The sequence below is a fragment of the Cryptotermes secundus genome, unplaced genomic scaffold (assembly GCF_002891405.2).
Source record: "Cryptotermes secundus unplaced genomic scaffold, Csec_1.0 scaffold873, whole genome shotgun sequence".
NCBI classification, from domain to species: Eukaryota; Metazoa; Arthropoda; class Insecta; order Blattodea; family Kalotermitidae; genus Cryptotermes; species Cryptotermes secundus.
In genome coordinates, this window is record NW_019739229.1 from 2693156 (window position 1) to 2712262 (window position 19107).

At 38.2% G+C, this 19107-nt stretch overlaps 1 protein-coding gene across 8 annotated transcripts in view; it reads right to left on the reverse strand.

Annotated features, from left to right (window-relative positions):
* The window catches only part of LOC111871789 (pleckstrin homology domain-containing family F member 2), a 37368-nt gene that overhangs the window by 10935 nt on the left and 7326 nt on the right, over positions 1 to 19107 (reverse strand). For 4 of the 8 annotated variants that reach the window (XR_002844096.2, XM_023865129.1, XM_023865124.2 and 1 more), the window contains exons 2-9: positions 14973 to 15037; positions 11643 to 11780; positions 9879 to 9942; positions 9641 to 9766; positions 7838 to 7944; positions 4704 to 4881; positions 3521 to 3624; positions 338 to 414 (exon numbers count right to left, since the gene is read on the reverse strand). Coding sequence is in view for 6 of the 8 variants with exons in the window: in XM_023865124.2 (XP_023720892.1) it covers positions 349 to 414; positions 3521 to 3624; positions 4704 to 4881; positions 7838 to 7944; positions 9641 to 9766; positions 9879 to 9942; positions 11643 to 11780; positions 14973 to 15037 (848 nt within the window). In the remaining 2 variants the exon portion in view is untranslated. Of the gene's footprint in view, positions 1 to 337; positions 415 to 3520; positions 3625 to 4703; positions 4882 to 7837; positions 7945 to 9640; positions 9767 to 9878; positions 9943 to 11642; positions 11781 to 14972; positions 15038 to 16961; positions 17036 to 17988; positions 18283 to 19107 lie in introns of those variants that run through there. The other 4 variants (XR_002844097.2, XM_023865127.2, XM_023865128.2 and 1 more) reach the window with 3 other exon arrangements.

Genomic DNA, 19107 nt, shown 5'->3' on the forward strand with positions numbered 1-19107 from the left:
AACTATTATATTAAGTTCGGCCAGAAGACGAATTCTGTTGGTAGGGATGAGCTTAGCAATCACTTCCATAATAAACAACACTTAGAAGATACAAGAATTTGTAGATAAGTCTAATATTGTTCTCCAAGAGCACTCCACACTAATGGTTTGCAGCAATACCAGCCATTAAAGAATTATCAAGATTCATCATTTCACCAAAATGTATGGTATTCACTCCCTTAATGAGAAATGTTAAACCAGGCTCGAAAATACAAACCACAATTCTAAAACACAGTATTTACAACAAGTATATCAGTCTACAGAACAAGCATTCACACACTCCATTCAAGTAACATACAGCTTGTAATGTTATGAGACAGTCGCCCTCAATGGCCGCCACCCTCTTGGACTCTGTTCCCCACATTCCCAGGAAGACTGCAGTGCAAAAACAACACCCTACACCAGTTTCTGAATACTCTTAATTACTACAATTTAATCTAATACTGTGAGATTATCTGCAGGACAAGCAGAAACACAGCTGTTCTGCTATGTGCAATCATTGCATCATTAACCCAGCACCCTGATGAGTCAGCGACAGTGAAAAGAGAAGATGGTTAATCTCTGGTTGTACTCACACATGACCCTCCTTCGTGTAGGACCAAGATCCATGTACAATACAGCATAGGGCATTTCTGTATGAATCTTATGTCAAGTCTAACTCCACTACAATAGTCAAAGAAACTTCAGAACAAAGTTTCCTGGAGTCACTGCGACCTTCAATATATTTTTAATGAAGTGTAGGTCCCTGCTTATGAGGCATCATAAAAGTCACTTGGTTCCATAAAATACTAACCCAAGAGACAAAACCTTAAATAAGCTACGGCCTCGCAATCACACAGGATGTGTGTGTGGCTGATTCGTTTTCTTGTAGGCACCTTTCACAAGCTGGGTTATCTGTCAGTCCCAATTTGAAAAGGTGTCCTTTTAGGTGGCAGCATCCAGTAAGTAATCCTACCACCCATCTTAGTTGATCTCTGTTTCATCTCAACAGATCCTTCATTCTTGAGGCAGAAGGTCCTGCTATAAAACCCTTTGCTTGTTTGAGTCTATGTCTTTATAACTACAGCTACATATAAATACCTGAGACCTGCCTTTGTAAATGGGAGATAAAAGGAAAATGCACAATAAAAATGGTGTTAGAGCATGCACAGACCTGGAACTAAGATAGAAAAGGAGGTGGAAATTTTATGCAAGAAACCAAGTCCATGAAAACCAATACATACAACTAACTGGAGAAAGTTGTGAAACCATTTTTGCCTACAGCTAGTGCCATCTGTGGAATAAAAAACTGAACACTTGGGGATAATATCTTATAGAAAACCATGAAGAATCTGTCAAATCATACTAATCTTCCCTCTGAGTTGCTCACCTCATAGCTGATTAGGGGAATCCAGATGGAAGAAATGTCCAAACTTGGATGGCTAACTGGATGGTTAAGCATGCCATAAGGGCCAATTCCTTGTATTTCCTATATCTGCTGCTACTTTCAATTTCCAAAATCCTAGCTTCATCCCAGCTTATCCTACGACCCTCTTCACAGGCACGGTGGACTAATTTTGATTTTAATCGTTGAATGTATAGTATAGGGGAATCCAAGATTAGGACAATTTTCAAAACTAAACACACTCTTATGAAGTTCATTCACGAAAACAAGCTGAAAAGAGATCATCAACAGACAGCACAGATCATCTACAGCATTCCCTGTGAATGGGGCAAAAGCTAGACTGGTGAAAAAGGCAGAAATCTAGCTGTGCAGCTCTGTGAAAACAGGTACAATGTCAAAGAAGGGCTTCTAGAAAAATCAAAATTGGCCCAACATACCTATGAAGAGGGTCACAGGGTAAGCTGGGATGAAGCTACAACTTTGGAAATTGAAAGTAACAGCAAATATAAAAAAAAACAAAAACAAACTCCGTGGCCTGTAGTCTGCAAGTGAACTATACCAACAGAGTGACTGCTGCTTGTCGCGAAGTTACTGCCAATTTCTGCGGATAGAAGGTGTCACGTGGTCAGTGCAACGAATCCCCACAGTCATTAATCTGTTTTCTAGACTAGAACCACTATTTCCTAGAAATAGTTCCTCAATTATCCTCATGAGGCCGAGTATACTACATTCCAGACCCACTACTTGTCAGAAAATCTGGTAGCACCAGGAATCGAACCTGGGACCTCTGGATCTGTAACCAGGAACTCTGACCACTAGACCATAGAGGCGGTCCAACAGTAGATACAGGAAACAGAAAAAAATTGATTCACATGGCATGCTTAATGAATTAAATCAGCCAACAGTTCGGACATTTATCCCATCTGGATCCCCCTTATCAGCAATGAAGTTATCAACTCACAGGAAGATCAGTATGATCTAGCAGATTCGTCACATGTTTCTGTAAGACTTTAGTTCCAAGGGCTGTTTCTTATTCCACAGATTGTGTTAGAGGTATGCAAAAATGGTTTCACAACTTTCTCCAGTTAATCCTATGTACTGGTTTTCATGAACTTGGTTTGTTGCATAAAATTTCCATCTCTCTTTCTGTCTTAGTTTCAGGTCTGTGTGTGCTTTATCACAGTTTTTATTGTGTAGCTTTCCTGTTACCTCCCACTGACAAAGCCTAATCTCAGGCATGATGTCCAGTGATTGAGGTTACCTCTTTCTAAGGGACTCAACAGAGGATGATGGACAAAGTCCAAAAACCCAGTAATTCATGTTTTAAGAGATTTTTTGCCACCCTGAAACAGAAGTGCTTAACATGCAGAACCTTTCTATTTCACAAAAGAAAAGAAAACAATGCCTGTCAGTTGTGGGTACAAGAGATTATGTAAGCATCAGAAACTGTTCCACATCTTGGTTCAGATAATACTACAGACATTGAGAATGTTGAATTAATCATCGTTACTTTCACGGCTACAACATAGCCACTTCAAACAAGTTAGGAAACACTCGCTTAATACAATGTTCAATATTCAATCTATTATTATTGCCTGTAGACAGCATGGATCTGCATAGTGGTATATGGTGGGACTACATGAGGATATGCACCTTCATGAAAAAAAAAAAAGTGAAAATATTTTGAAAGTTTTAATTGTAATTTCTTGTTCCTCATCATGCATCACTTCAGCAATGTCAAATGTATGATTACGTGTATCCAGAAATGCGGGGGGGAAAAAAAAAAACTCTTTGTATTGGGAATTCTGAAAAGTACTCTCATTAAAACCAAACAAGAGAATTATGATGTAAATTGACACAGTATAAGAAATGCCACTGAGAACTAATTTCTTCTTAATGGCTTTACTTAGCATATAAGGCTTCGTCTATGTCAAAAGAACTTCAGAACATGCATAAACTCTAATAAATTATTAAATGTGTATTTCACCAGAAAACCCCCAATCCCATTCTCCACACAAAAACAGTGACTTTCATGATGTTCAATTTGATTCAACTGTGGTCAACATAAATCACAGGGAACATAGTGGAACAGCTTACCTCATCATGAGCAGATGTGTCTTGTTGTGATCTATTTGCCTCGTCTTCATCATCAGAGTCTTCTTCTCCAGAGGAATCGCCAGAACCACTGCGCTCCTTTGCTTCTGCCAAAAAATTTGTAAGATCTTAAAAAATGGACGACTAGCTACAGATTCAGAGGTCAGCTTGTTTTGTTTTCTTCTGGTTTGGTTTGTTTTGTTCTGGCTTGGTTTGGTTTGGTTTGTACTGTATCGGTTTGGTTTGCATTGCTTTGCTTTTTGTTTTTGTTTTGTGAGGAGGCATGTGCATGCACAAGGATCTCAGAACAACTGGGCAAGTGATGTAGACTCAGTTGTGCAGCCTTTCTGTGCATATTTTAACAACAATATGCTATCCAATTTCTTAACATGTCTAGAGTACTTTTTACAATTAAATATGTAATTATAAATACAATTTATTTGTAACAAAACAACGTGTATATTATTAATATAAGAAAGGGGATGTGCTGTCCTGCACATGATAATCAGTTTGAGTAACAGCAAGAACACTGTGATACCTTTCATAGCAGATCTCAAGTCATTTCCATTTATTATTATGGAGAAATTTATGTTCAATTAATGCAATTTCACCATGTGCAACTTTCTTTCAGAACATCCCTGTCACACAAATTAAGGAATACCAATACTAAAAGGGCCTAATTTTTGTCGTGCACACATACTGAATCCAATTTATGTGGAAGATACTATGCTACCTGTCAGACCTACAGCAGTGAATTGGTGGCATAAGACTGACACTTTGGAAATTACTGTGACTAATGTATGGGAAGAGTAAAATACAGTTTATTCAGTGAAATGCAACAGGATACCACAATACAGAACCAGACAACAAAAGCTCAAATGCATTCCTTTATCTCCTTTAAGCCTGGTATAACGTGATCCACAACATAACTAACTACAGATGAATGATTAAGGTCCAATTCCCAAAGTGGACAACTTCTTCTCTCACCACCAAACACAAGCTGACTTGGCACAGCAGCAACAGAACAAAGCTGGAAACTCATCTGTTTCTAGTGCTAAGGTTAAGAGCACATAAATGTTTACTTCCATTCACCCCCTGAGGTCCTTATGCACAGGTACAATTTAACGTTCTTTTTAGTAGTTTCTAATAGTTTTATATTATCTCTAAATGTTGAAGGAATCCTTACCTTTGCTTAGAGAGAGATCAGTTGGATTTCCCATATTGTTCTGTTGAACCCTGGCACGAGAAAGTGTATCGTAGCAATTGAGACATACTCTCAGTGGCTTGGAAGACTGGCTAGGTAGGAGGAACCTTTTATTCGAGCAGGGGCCACACACCACAGCACCACATTTACGACAATGATGCTAAACAAAACAGAGGAAATGTCTTGTAAAAGCAATTCTTTATCATGTTGGATTTGAGGTCTTCAGAGTTGGAAGTTACAAGAGAACGGTCTTCTGAGTTGTAACACCGTGATATTTTGGAGAAAGCCTGATATTTCAGACGAGCAGAGCAGGAACCATCAAAATCAGAGAGAAAGTTGCTTAGCTTGCTGCATGCATCCACTGGTCCCTGCTTGGCTTACTGTCCAATTCTTTATCAATCTGACTTTAGCAAAATGTTAAGCTATAAGTAAACAGCCTGTTAAAAGTAAATCTTCAGGTAAACATGTGTTTACTAACTCCATGGCGATGAGCCATTGAGAAGCTAATAGTTACTAAGCTAATCAACAAATTTTCTGTATTTTATGGAACCTAAAGTTTCAGCACCACATTCAGAAGTGCCCACCACTGGCACCTATCTTGAGCCAAATGATTCCAGTCCACACCCTCATCAAAGTAGCCATGTTTGATGACCACACAAACTAACAATACTACTGTTTTGTATATTGTAATGCTGTCATGTAACTAAAACACTTTTTTGTTTAAAGGCAGTACACCCTCAAGGCTGACGTTACTGCCATCTGTGAGCCAATTGTCTAGAAAATGTGGGAGCCTCAACATCTCACAACCCTATGGGCCTCCACGGCCTGTTAAGGGGATACCTTTACTTTACTTACTTACACCCTCAAAACAAAGCAGGTTTAGAGGATGGCTTCAGCACTCATATTATGAGCTACCTGCACTGTAAGTGAAACTGACATTAACTAATTTTGGAACCTGTCTTATTTATGTACGCAGTATTTATGCACTGACTAACATACATATGTGAGCTTTAAGGTGTACTTCACATTTATGTTTCACTGATGCTACTGGACACAGATCATTGTAAATTACTCACATTTACACCTCATTATGAAAATATTCATAACACTGTTACTTTGCTGGGTGCTTTTTTAAGATTTAACTACTGTAGTAGTGCTGTTCTGTCACAACTGTAAAACAGTTCATGAGTGTATCCATCATCATTTGCTTTACACAGGTTCAGGGAAGCATCCAGTTGCTGCACTGTCACCAGATACATATAAATTCCCCTTCAGTGTTAATCTAGCATATCTCATGTGGATCCTTCCATTTCCAAAGCCACCGTTCAGAAGTTTTGAATGTTTCATCCATGCCAAGTTAAATTAAACTTTCAAAATTACCCCAATCACAGGAATTCTTTTATTATTCTTTTGTACAAACCACTTACACAAACACTCATCTACACAACTGTTTTCACAAAGTCTAGCCTTCTTGTGACGTCACTCGCGAGACCACAGAGTTCACATGACCCCTACTTCTTGTTGTGCTATCCATGTCACACTATTATGTTTTGGGATAGAACACCGTGTAGTCCACTGAAAATCAACCGATGTTTCTGAGGAACATATCGCCTCCATCTTCAGGGATGAAGAATAAGCTGAGCAAAATACCAGTGTGAAATCAGATGGCAAGTGGCCTTCTTCATTTGTAGCCATTCACTGCCTTCTAGGGAACCTACAACTGTTGGTTCTCTTATTCGTCTAACTGCGTACTGTTCCTTCTGGAATTCCGCACTTGCAAAATAAACTAGCTTCTGATTTGCCATTCTCAACTTTTTCAATCATTTTTTATTTTTCTAAGACTGTAAAATACTTTTTTTTGTTGGTTGTCATTACTGTAGCACTACACACTTCCTAGTAACAGTCAGTAAAATGTGGTAGTTTTTTGAGACTGACTCTTTGTAATTCCTCAGGAGTATTTCCAACCACCTTTGGCTGGACATGTAAAAGGAATACTCATTAAATTTTGCTGTTTGAACAATATACACTTGATCATCGACTTACGACCGACTTCCGTTCTAACTGACAGGTCGTGGCCATATATTTACAGTAGAACTTGGTTATAACGTCATCAAAGGGACCTAAAAATAGTGTCGTTATAAACGAATGTCGTTGCAACCGAAATGGGCACTTCCACAGTAGCCTTATGTTAGTCACGTAAAAATCTACCAAAAACCGAGTTAAAATGTTGCATTTTTTAGTGAAATACGTAGTTAAGAACAGACCAACGTAACATTAACGTGGAATTGCCCAAATGTGTAATATCAAAGACATATTACAGTGCTTTTCACTGACAATACACACCGCACTAATACTGTATATTAAAGGTAGGCCCACTCACCAAATTACAGTAGATTACATCAATTGTTGTGCCTTACTGTACCTAGATACGAGTACAGTAATCAGTTATCTTCATCTGTTTCCTGTTACTTGCCCAATACACACTTTCTAAATTACGTTCAATGTCCATATCAGAGAAATTCAGGAATGAAAATGACGTTACATACGAGGTTGATGCATTTGTGCATGTCGTACTAAGCAAGGTATAAAAACAGTTGCTTTATGAGGAATTAGTTCATACCATTGAATATGTGACGCAATAGACAAGGTGTCGCAGAAACCGATGTTGCTATAACCAAGTTTTACTGTATTAACAGTAATTTTTAATCTTTCTAATCTTTTTATCATCTTTATAATTTATTTTAAAAAACTTTTACATTTTAATCATCTTTTATTTTTCATTTCTTTGTGGTCGTAAGTTGCATAGGTCATAAGTCGACGACCAAGCGTAATCCCAAGATGAGAGAGTGTGAAAGGAACCAGCCTATTCTTAGAAGACTATGGACTCTACACTCCACACCCACACAACAATGAATGTTGCAATACAGTCTTGTTCTGTAACTAAAGCATTTCACAGAAACCTGTACAACATGGAACAGGTGTAACTATACTGGAGGGCATGATCAAAACAGCAGTATATCTGAACCTGCAGTATAACAAGGTCATACCAAACTGACAAACAACTGAGTATTAATAATCGTACTTCCTTCAAAATTATCTTGCTACTGACTACTCACCCTCCTATTGAGCACAGTGAACTGTGTCTTCTTGCAATGCATGCAAACAGCTGCTTCTGAATCTGGGACCCACACAGCAGCATGGACCTTAACTGCCTTCTTTCCACCTTAAACAATGATGACATATATGTGTGTGTGTGTGTCTGTGTGTGAACTGCAAAAAGAATTAATGCTTAAATGTCATGCCAGGAAACATGAGTATATACAAGGTGTGTCCCAAAAGTCATGAAATATATATACATATATTTTAAATTTATTGATGATATCGGTACAAAGTGTTAATATTCTTCAAAGTACTGTCCATGAGCATCTACATATTTTTTCCACCGACTCTCCCATGCCCGGTACACCCCCTCAAAGGCCTCAACAGGAACCTCATTTAAAGCTGTTGTCACGGCCACTTGGATAGCCTGAATGCTTTCAAAACGGCGTCCTCTGAGTGTAGTCTTGATCCTCGGGAACAAAAAGAAGTCGGCCGGAGCTAGGGTGGGGCTGTAGGGTGGCTGCGGCAGCGTTGCCACGTGGTGCTTCGCCAGGAACTCATGGACGAGCAGAGACGTGTGGCTGGGCGCACTGTCATGATGCAGCCGCCAGTTAGCGGCAATGTCTTTTCGCACGCAGATGACCCTTTTCCTTAATCTCTATAGAACATCCATGTAGTAGGGAGCGTTGACGGTCTGTCCTTGGGGTAAAAACTCTTTGGGGACCACACCCTTGGCGTCGAAAAAGACGATGAGCACTGTTTTCACTTTGGATTTGCTCATCTTCGCCTTCTTCGGCTTCAGGGAAGCCGAGGTGTGCCATTCAGCACTCTGGTGCTTCATTTCTGGGTCGTACTCAAATGTCCACGTTTCATCACCGTTAACAACACAGTCTAAATAATGAGGTTCAATTTCCACACGTTCCTTCAATTCACTCGCGATCAACACTTGATTGGCCTTTTGCTCGTCCGTCAACAATTTGGGGACCAGCTTGGCACACACTTTTCGCATGTTCAATTCATCCATAACGATTGATGCACAACGGTTTTTGGAATGTTCAGCGTGTCGGCTAACAACTGGACAGTCATTCGACGGTCAATATTCAACAAATCACGCACACGAGTCACATTTTCTTTGGTTTGGCTTGCTGATGGCCGTCCAGAGCGGGGGTCATCTTCCACTCCTTCCTGGTCCTCCTCAAACTTCTTCACCCACCTTGTAACTTGCACATATGATAGAGCAGACTCCCCGTAGGCTTGCTCAAGCAGTTCATGAGTTTCAGCAGCTTTTTTGCTGAGCTTTGTGCAGAACTTGACCGCCCAACGTTGTTCGAAAGTATCCGCCATCATGCGCCGTGACGTGGTCACAAAACACAGGTGCACTAAATCAGCGATACTGACGCCTCCGATGCTCAAGCAGACTGACCTTGGGCGCGCTGTGAAGCTAAAGGCCTCCCCCCCTAACCCAACCAGTTCCAGCGCCCTCCAACAAGTAGGAACGCGGGAAAGAAATATATTTCATGACTTTTGGGACATACCTTGTATATACAGAGAGAGAGAGCCATGATGATGAAGATAATATCTGTCACAAATTACAAAGGAACTACACAACAGTAATAGAACATCAAAAAGTGATCTGAGTTACTGGCAGCATTGTTAAATAAGCTACAAATAAACAGATATAAAATGGATCTGAGAAAAAAAAAGGGAGAAAAGTACTGCAGTGTGGGTATTCAAGTCAGGGGAGTAACAACAGCACTGTTAAATAACCTCCCATCCATCCGGCCTATCCTGTGCATGTACAACAGTAAAATAATACTTACTCTTCCTAAGAAGATCTTCAATGCATTTATTGATGTGTGCCATCCACTCTTGCTTCTCAGTTGATGTGGCTGCATATACTGCAAATGATTTTGATGCCGTTCGTATCAGCCACCCATTTCGAAACTCTGAAAATATGAAAAAAAAATGTTATTTTGGGGGTGGGGGGGGGTTAACTGAAGATAAATCATTAAACTAGGAGCAGTAAAATGAAGTAAAGTTTTAACTGAAACTACTTACGACCATCATCCTCCAAGGACTCAAGTTTCACCTCTTCCAGCGGAATTATGTGCTGCTTATTGTACTGAAACAGTATTATTTAACATACAGTGAAGAAGATTCTAAAGGGTTCTGATGATGGTGTATAACACACAGAATTACTGGGTTTTTGGACTTTTTCCATCATCTGGTATTCTAGAGAATGGGAAACTTGATGTTTTGGAAACCAGATCTGTATCCGAAACATTGTGCTTTCTATTCTCTAGAATACCAGATGATGTAAAAAGTCACACTAAGCAGAAAAAATTATATGCGAAATAATTACAATTATGACAAATCCTTCCCTTATAACAAACAAACATTAAATTCATATGCAATTATTCACTGTTGCACTTCCTCAAATTCGTTACAAGTCAATATTATAGGCCTATAATAATAAATGAACAGCAGTGTGAGTATTAAGCGGGCACATGCAAGTCTAAAGTTTTAGAGATATCTAGAAAAAAGATTCCTGATCTCAATTCAATGACTGATTTTTCATTCTCAAAACCTATTATATTTTTCCAGCATGAAAATGGCTCTTTCAAAGGAGGAAAGGCAATTATTAAAATATTCTTGTAACAGATTCAAAATGCTCCTGAAGCAGCAAAAAGAGGAATGAGGTACACTGAACTCGCCCTTACTGGCAGTAATTGAGGGAAGTAAATAAAAAGTTGTCCCTGTGCTTAATTAATTAAGAACTATGCCATGCAGACATATAGGGGAGTGGAGGTATAACTCTAGCAAAGGATAAACTGAAAATCTGGACACACAGAGAAACCTCAATTTAACACTCGTAAAGGATCACCTAAAATAGAAATAAAATCGGGGAAATCAAAATGATGTAACATAAAGAAAGACATAGACTGCTGTATGCTATCACTCTGGGGAGCCATTTAAAATATGCATACTTACTTACTTACTCATGGAGCTGAGCCCTTCTGGAGGAGCTGCCAATTCAGCAGCTACTCAAGAATTTCCCAGCATTTTAAGCAACCCAAAGGTTCACAAGAGCCCTCCACCCGTCCCTATGCTGAGCCAGATCTATCTAATCCATACCATCCATCCTATCTCTCTAAAATCCATTCAAATATGCATGTTTGAACAAAACAACAATGTAAATGCAGATACAAACCTACATGCAAGGTACACACATTCCCAACATGTGGCTTAACTTGCACTACAATACCGATATTACCATTCACTGAAAATACTTTCTGTTTTGCTTTACTAATTACAGGCAAAAAAAAAATTATAATAAATGGAGTTCCATATTTATATGCATTGCCTAGAGTACCATCTCTTTTGGGTAAGTTATGAATTGACATTCACACATAACTGTATGCATAACTTCATGGAAAATAGTCAACAAAATTGTGTGCGCCTAAATACAAACAGAAATGGTATGACAATGCTTTCTGTAAAAGCTCCTAATACAAAATTTCACAAATACTGTCCACTGATTCTAGAACTGTTTCAAGCATACAGGCATACAGCTTGCCCAGTAATCTCAGTGAATGTTACCAGCACTCTGAAATTGTAAACATGCCTAAAAGTAACACAACCCAGTGTAAAGCCTTATGGGTATAACTGCATCTTGAAAAAGCAAAAATTTCCATTTTTACAAGTGTTAATACTATGACGAATATGGATTTCCTTCAAAACATCTGCTCTGAATCTTCAAATTCAATTCCCCCACAGTCTAACCAAAAGAAACTGAATTTCATGTGCATTCTAGATGCTTACCTTTTTCTTATTGATGACAATATTTCCATACACAAGAATGTCATTAAAGAGAAAAAACTGCCGTGCTTTGGGTTTCTTTCGACACATCTTAGTAAGTACTCCTTCTCCAACTAGCACCCGGCCAGGAACACCAAGAGGCTGGGAATTGCAACAGAAGGCCATATATTAAGGTCAAATTCAGCTTATCTTACATGATGCTATAACAGATATATGAATAACTATTAATGCAACTGTTGCAATGGAATTTTTTTAACACCTTCTTTACATGCCTTATTTTCCACATATATAAAGCACACTTTTCTCCTGCAAAATAACATGTTTAGTTCTCTTACGTATTTCACTTGAAGCTACACTGAGAATACCATTTATTGTTATTTATTTCATTATATACTGACACAATATAGTTTCTAGCTTATTTAAAGTACTGTCAGTAATTCAAACTACACAGTGTCCAATGGGGGGGCATGTGGTAGCATAGTTGGTTGAGACACTATGAAACAAGCAGGAAGGTCACGGGATCGAATCCTGATGAGGTAATTTTTTCAATTGACCTAATCCTTCCAGCCGCACTATGGCCCTGAGGTCAACTCATCCTCTAACAGAACTGAGTACCAGGAATATTCTTGGAAGGTTCTTGGGGGTAAAGGGCAGCCAGTGTGTAAGGTTGACAACCTTACCGCCACCTATGAGCCGACTGTCTAGAAAATGGGGGAACCTCAACATCTCACAACCCTATGGGCCTCCATGGCCTGCTACAGGGATACCTTTACTTTACCTTTTACAGTGTCAAATGACATAATGAATAATAAATTGTACAGGATGTGGAATTAAGCAGTCATGGAATAATTTAAGCAACATCCCGAAACTTACCTCAAGGTACTGAGAAAACTCATCAGTATAAATAAAGCCCAGTAACATTTGAACAAGTACCTCCCAAATACTAGTCAGAAGCATTGCTGCTTGAGCCACCTTGCTCAGAGCAACAACGGCAACAAATATATTTGTGTTTAAAAAGTTCAATGGAAATTGATGCTTTGTGTATCGAATAACCACTTAGAAACTGGAAGTACAAATTTAAGTGAGAGAATTTTAAAAATGTGTTACAGTTCTTTACTGCATGCAAAAACCACCATACAAATTTGTATAACTGATAAATAAAAAAAACAGTTCTTTAATTACACCTTCAAAAACTGGGCTGCATATTGCATTGAAGGGCATGTCACATTTTCTCCACTGCTGTAGTACTGAAGATAACTGTCTTCTGGGATGTGACACCATATCATTTGGTAGACGAGTATCAATGTTTTGATAAACACACTGCCTCCAACTTCAGGCTAGAAATGTAAAACATGCAAGGGAAAATATGAGTTTTACAGGGAAGGAAGGTCATAGGCTGGGGGCTAGGAGTAAACCAATGGAATTTGTGTAATTAAACAGTAACCTGCGGCTCTGAAAGGGCCTGACAGGAAGACAGGAACAGACAAAAAGTAAATTGAAAGAAAATGAAGAAAGTAAAACAAACAATAAACAAATAAAAATAAAATAAAATCAAGAATAAAACAAAATGTGAAAAGTGGATAGGAAAGGAGGTGAAAAGACAAAATTTAAATAAATAAAAACAAAAACACATAACACATAATTCAAATTGAAGGGAATTATGACAAGTGAATAAAGTGTGGAAAAACAGAGCAACTTATGTGGAAGAGAAGTAAATGGAACAGAAAAAATGAAAAGTCCATGGTTCACTCTTAGGCCCAACCCTTGTCCTCCCTTCCCTGTATCAATAGCCAATTTTCCCTGATGGCTTACTCTTCTACCCTTAAGATGGAGGTAGCAGTTCCTCTGATATACTGGTATCTACACTACATCAAATCCAAGAAGACAATTCTCTTTATAGTCTTCTTTTTCTATAAGAATGCATCCCAGTTGCCTTCACTTTTAAGCTATAAGATTAACCACCACACAAAATTACATTAAAAAATCATCAGCTTCTTATTATACACAACATACTTCAACTGTAAACAGTCACCATCATATGACATACACAAATCAGCAAAACATACATAGACTGTGAGTACAAATTTGTTAAAATATGGAGCTATATAAAAATTCAGTTCGACTCTGGCTACTACTAACAGATCACACCAGAATGATTAGTCTCCAAATATCCACCCCCCCAAAGAGAAACAACAAACAGTCAACCTCCATTTGCCAAGTTACATAAAGAACTCAAAGTAAATAGTGCACTACCTTTACAAGTACATCCCATTTATTTACCTTTCAAGGTTTGGGATTAACCATCACACAATATGTTAATAAACTTTACTATTTTTTATTCTTAACTGCACACAGAAGAGAAAAGTGTGAAGTGCTCAACTTACATAACATTAATGTTATATTTTAGCGTCCTGTTGCACTGATTTAAGTCCATGATTTATTTAATCCGTCTTGCAGTGCATACACTCATTTAACTCCTTCTCTCCCTCGCACTACATGTTTCGGCATAATAATGCCATCTTCAGGTGCTTACTTATCCACGTCAAACCAGTTCATTGCATGCCATGTTCACACATTAAAATAACTAAAATATGTATCTATCATATACATTGTCAAACGTTAAAATATTAAAATTGTTCAGGATACCACATCGCTACGTCGCCCCTCACTACGTCAGTCACCTTCCAGTGGAAGGTACTGATGGTAGTGCCCGTTTCCAGAAACTCAGTCTTTAAAGGAAACTGAAGCAGCCTGGCGACTGAATCAAGCAAATCATGGCTTCTGTTCGACAAAGAAAGACACACAAGATAGTGAAGGAGTGCTCCAACAAAGGAGAATGGGCGTGACTGACGTAGTGAGGGGCGATGTAGCGATGTGGTATCCTGAACAATTTTAATATTTTAACGTTTGACAATGTATATGATAGATACATATTTTAGTTATTTTAATGTGTGAACATGGCATGCAATGAACTGGTTTGACGTGGATAAGTAAGCACCTGAAGATGGCATTATTATGCCGAAACATGTAGTGCGAGGGAGAGAAGGAGTTAAATGAGTGTATGCACTGCAAGACGGATTAAATAAATCATGGACTTACATAACATTATTTGAATTAGGTAAACTTCATAAATGAGTAATAAGTTAAAACAACAGTGAATGTAACAAGACAGTCTTGCATACAACATAATTCTACAAGTAAAAGCAAACAAGATATCAAGATGTGACATTACACTTACACCTCACTACAAATTGACTTTAAAATGATTTTCATCACACTGATAAACTTACAACACTTCCAACATGAGCTGCAATGTGTTAAAATGCTCCTTACCTGGCCAGAACTGCCAAAGCAGCTCTCAACCATTGCAATGCGTCGTGCATTTGCCTCACTGTTCACTACAAACACAGAATAATATGAATTAATGTTACAAACCCATAGAAGGCACTAGTTTTGTTATAAATTTTCACTATTCCACTGCTGGTGTATCTGCCCACATGCACTGCAGTTCCTGGGATATTTCAAGTGTAAATTACGAGAGCCATACCATAAATCACACCATTGGAATTTGCCAACAAGCGGCAGTCGCTCGGTCGGTATAGTTCGCTTGCAGACTAAAATCACAGAGTTTCTTTATTGGAAACTCCTACAGCCATGAGAGACTCATGATGCAGCTTTGTTATTCTGTCCATCTCCCTGCTCATTATCATCTTAAGCAACAACAATAATAAAATGTTGTTCCACTGTGAGAGACACATGAACAAAATACACATATATTAAAAAGTCCTGGAATCTACTGTATTCTCCTTGTGTTATAATGCATGACACATGAAGTACAGTCTGTTGGACATTCATTAAATTTCTCACTACCCTTACATTGGCAACCAGATTTAAACTTAGCAGTATTGTATTGTATTGTATTGTACTGTACTGTATACAATTTGACAACAGGTTTACTGCACCAGTGCATGCAGCATCAAGGATGACTCACAGACAGCAAACATTAATATATCAAAATATGTTCGCTCATTTGCCACCTAAGATTTAATGGAAACCAGCAGCAAGAATATTTTAGTTCAGTTTAATGTATTAAAAATTGTAAGAAATGATTTTGGAATATTCAAATTCCAATACAGAACTTAAAAGTTGGAAAATACTCCTACCTGTCAAGTAAATTTGCCGTGTTTTGTTTGGGTAACTCATCATTATGTGAGATTTCACTGACCATCAGTTCAAGTTCATCCTACAAGTTTAAAATATACCAATCTACCAGACTACAAATCCCAGAAGACGGTACTTTACACAGTTGCCGCTGTGAGAACCTCAAATCCATACTTCACTGCAAGCAATTGGTCTCATCACGTTGCCTTCAATGAATGAAGTTTGTATTAATTGGAACTATATATGCTAACACAGTCAAGTTAGCTAAACTGTACATTGCTCTAGCACAGTAGCCAACCATACTGTGAGACTGTAAGTGGGCTTAGTTACATAAACAACAGATTCAACTTACATTGCCAAGCCCCAGAAATGTATACCACTGACTATATTTCAGTTTTGCTTACAGGTACTGGACCTAATATAAAGCATTCTATTCTCTAATCCTTGAGACATGTGACTGAATTAGCATTGGTAGCATAGTTTGAGGCACTATGCTACAAGCCAGAAGGTCATGGGTTTAATTGCCAATGAGGTCTTTGGATTTTTCAATGGACCTAATCCTTGCAGCTGAACTATGGCCCTGGGGTCAACTAAGCCTCTAACAGAAATGAGCACCAGGAATCTTCCTGGGAGGTAAAGGGTATCCGGTGCATAAGGCTGACAACCTTACCACCATCTGTGAGCCAAATGTCTAGGAAATGTGGGAGCCTTAACATCTCACAACCCTATGGGCCTCCACGGCCTATTACAGGGATATCTTTACCCTACCTTTTACCTTAAGACTAGCATAAGTCAATCTGAAAGTTAAATAACAAATTGTCAAAGGTCGATTTTCTAACCGCTGTAAATTTGAGTTTACCTAGCATGACAAGAAGCAATGGAAATATCTCCTGCCTGATAAAATCTTTTTCTTTCCAACATGTGGGGAATGAAAGCACTTTACAATATAGTGACCATGAACTTGAACCTCTTAAGCACAAATACCCATGAAGCTGTTACCATGGAACCCATCTTTGTATCTGTATTTTACCAAGACAAACACATTAATAACATCAAATTAAACTGAATCTATATTTGAATTTCTTGAAGAAATACAAAGCATATTCAATATACATACACCCAAGCACGCACACACACACAGAGGATGTTATGTGAACTTACACATTATAACTTCAGGTGATTTCTGAGGTCATTCTGAATGTAAAATATTATGCCAACATGGGTCCTATTATCAATTTCAGAGCTTGACTTGGAGAAGTTTGTTACAGGGAAAGAAAAAAATTACTGGAAAAAGATAAAATGATTACACTGTACAGTTTACGTAGTTTAAAGTAACTAATCAAGTATATGCCACCAGCTTGGCCAGCCCAGTTTGCTTCACTAGACATCCCTAAACAAAGCATTCCTGAATAAGAACAGCAGCTACCAAATCCAAGTTGTAAAACTAATATTTACAGCTCTTTTCAGCAAAACTAGTTCATACCATGCCTCCATTCATAAGAGATGTCACTGTTTTTTGCCACTATAAAGAACTGTCCCATATTTATTGTAAATATCACATAATTCCATCTTCCTAGCCATGCGGATTCATGTCAAAGCCTACTGAACATGGTCACAAACTAACTTTTTCATGCATAACATAAATTGTTAATCAAATTTTTGTGAACTTCCACATGAGAAACATGTGCACAATACTAGTTGGCTATTTTGTTTTTAACTATATTGCTCAATTGCAATGTGTTCAAATGAAAACACAGTGGAAGAAAAGAAGTGCAAGTATCTGGTCATCATTTTGTAGATGCACTATTATTTCAATACATTTTTCATTTCAGGCTGCCTTACAGGAAAAAAATCACATGAGTACACAGCAATGAATCTTGAAGGCTAGAAATGATAATTATTCCACTCATGTCGTGCAACAAAGCATGAAAGTTCCCAGAAAACTATGCCATGTATAAGCGATAAATAAGAAATGGTTATAAAGCAATTTTAAATATATTTTGGAGTTAATTTCCACATATAATTCTTGAAGTTGAGACTGCCTCCTTGTGGATGAAGGAAATGGCTAGCTGATGTAGGGGCAGATGCTATTATACTGAATTATCAACTGCACACAGCCAATAAGCAGAGGTCCTCCTCCAACTTGGGGACAGACATGTTACAAAATGAACAGGATTCTTTCACCAACCCAAGCAGTGGAATCATGGACATAATGATGGGGTTCCCAAGAAGAAGGAGAAATGTGATCAGGAACATCATAATTTGTGTCTATAATATTGTGACGTGTTGCGCAATGGTCAACACCACGCCTCTCCCCGCAGTGACGTAACACAGGATGCCGCCGTTGCTACACAGCAGGAAACAACTCCCGACAGAGTTGCTAGCAACATGACGCCAGGCAACAGTGGTGTGTATTACGTGGCTGTTCTCTGTGTTGTCCGGAACAAGGCTAAATAAGGAGCAGCGAAGACTATTCACAGCAGTTCTCGAGTTACGAGTTACGAGTCAGCCAGCCAGTCATCCAGCATTTGCAGTGTAGTATTTGTGATACTGCAGATAGCAGTAATTGTGAATCTGTAAATTGTATGACTGTAAGAGCGAATGTGAAATAAAATTCGCTATATCCAGCACAGCGTGAATTTATTTGTCACGTTATACACCCAACACGTGACAATATTTACTACATTATTGTCAACACAACACTATTTCCAGCAGAGACAGTTTGTTGTCTAGGACGACATATTTCAGCACATGTGCCATATTCAGTTCCGTAGACAGCATACTCCACCTGCTGCAAATAGTGTTCTGTTGAATAAAATGTAATAAATATTATCAACAATAATTTAAACCACAGGATGCAACAAAATATGAGATCATAATTTGTACTGTTTATCAAATACTACAGGGCAATGAAATCGAGGACAGAGTCATTCCATGTCAAATCATCGGAAAAACTGCATTTTCCAGCCCAACCTTCTATGATTTCAATAAAAGTTAGAGAGCTTGCAGACTCCATAACAAATAGTATTCTTACAACATTCAGCACCCTATTCCCTAGCAATGCATGTGTATCAGAGTTATAAAAATCTTACAAAATTTCATTCTTTGGCATGATGCCTCCACTGAAAATTATCGCAACTTTTGTTCTGCGCAAGCTACAGAACTAACACTTTTTCTTTAAGCTAATGAAATTCTTTTTTCAAAAATACATAACTCACATTCGGATAGAGTAGTTTTTGTTTCAATCATCTGATGTAACCTTTGACCTTCAATTTCTCATAAATAGATTCCCTTTACTGCAAAAAAT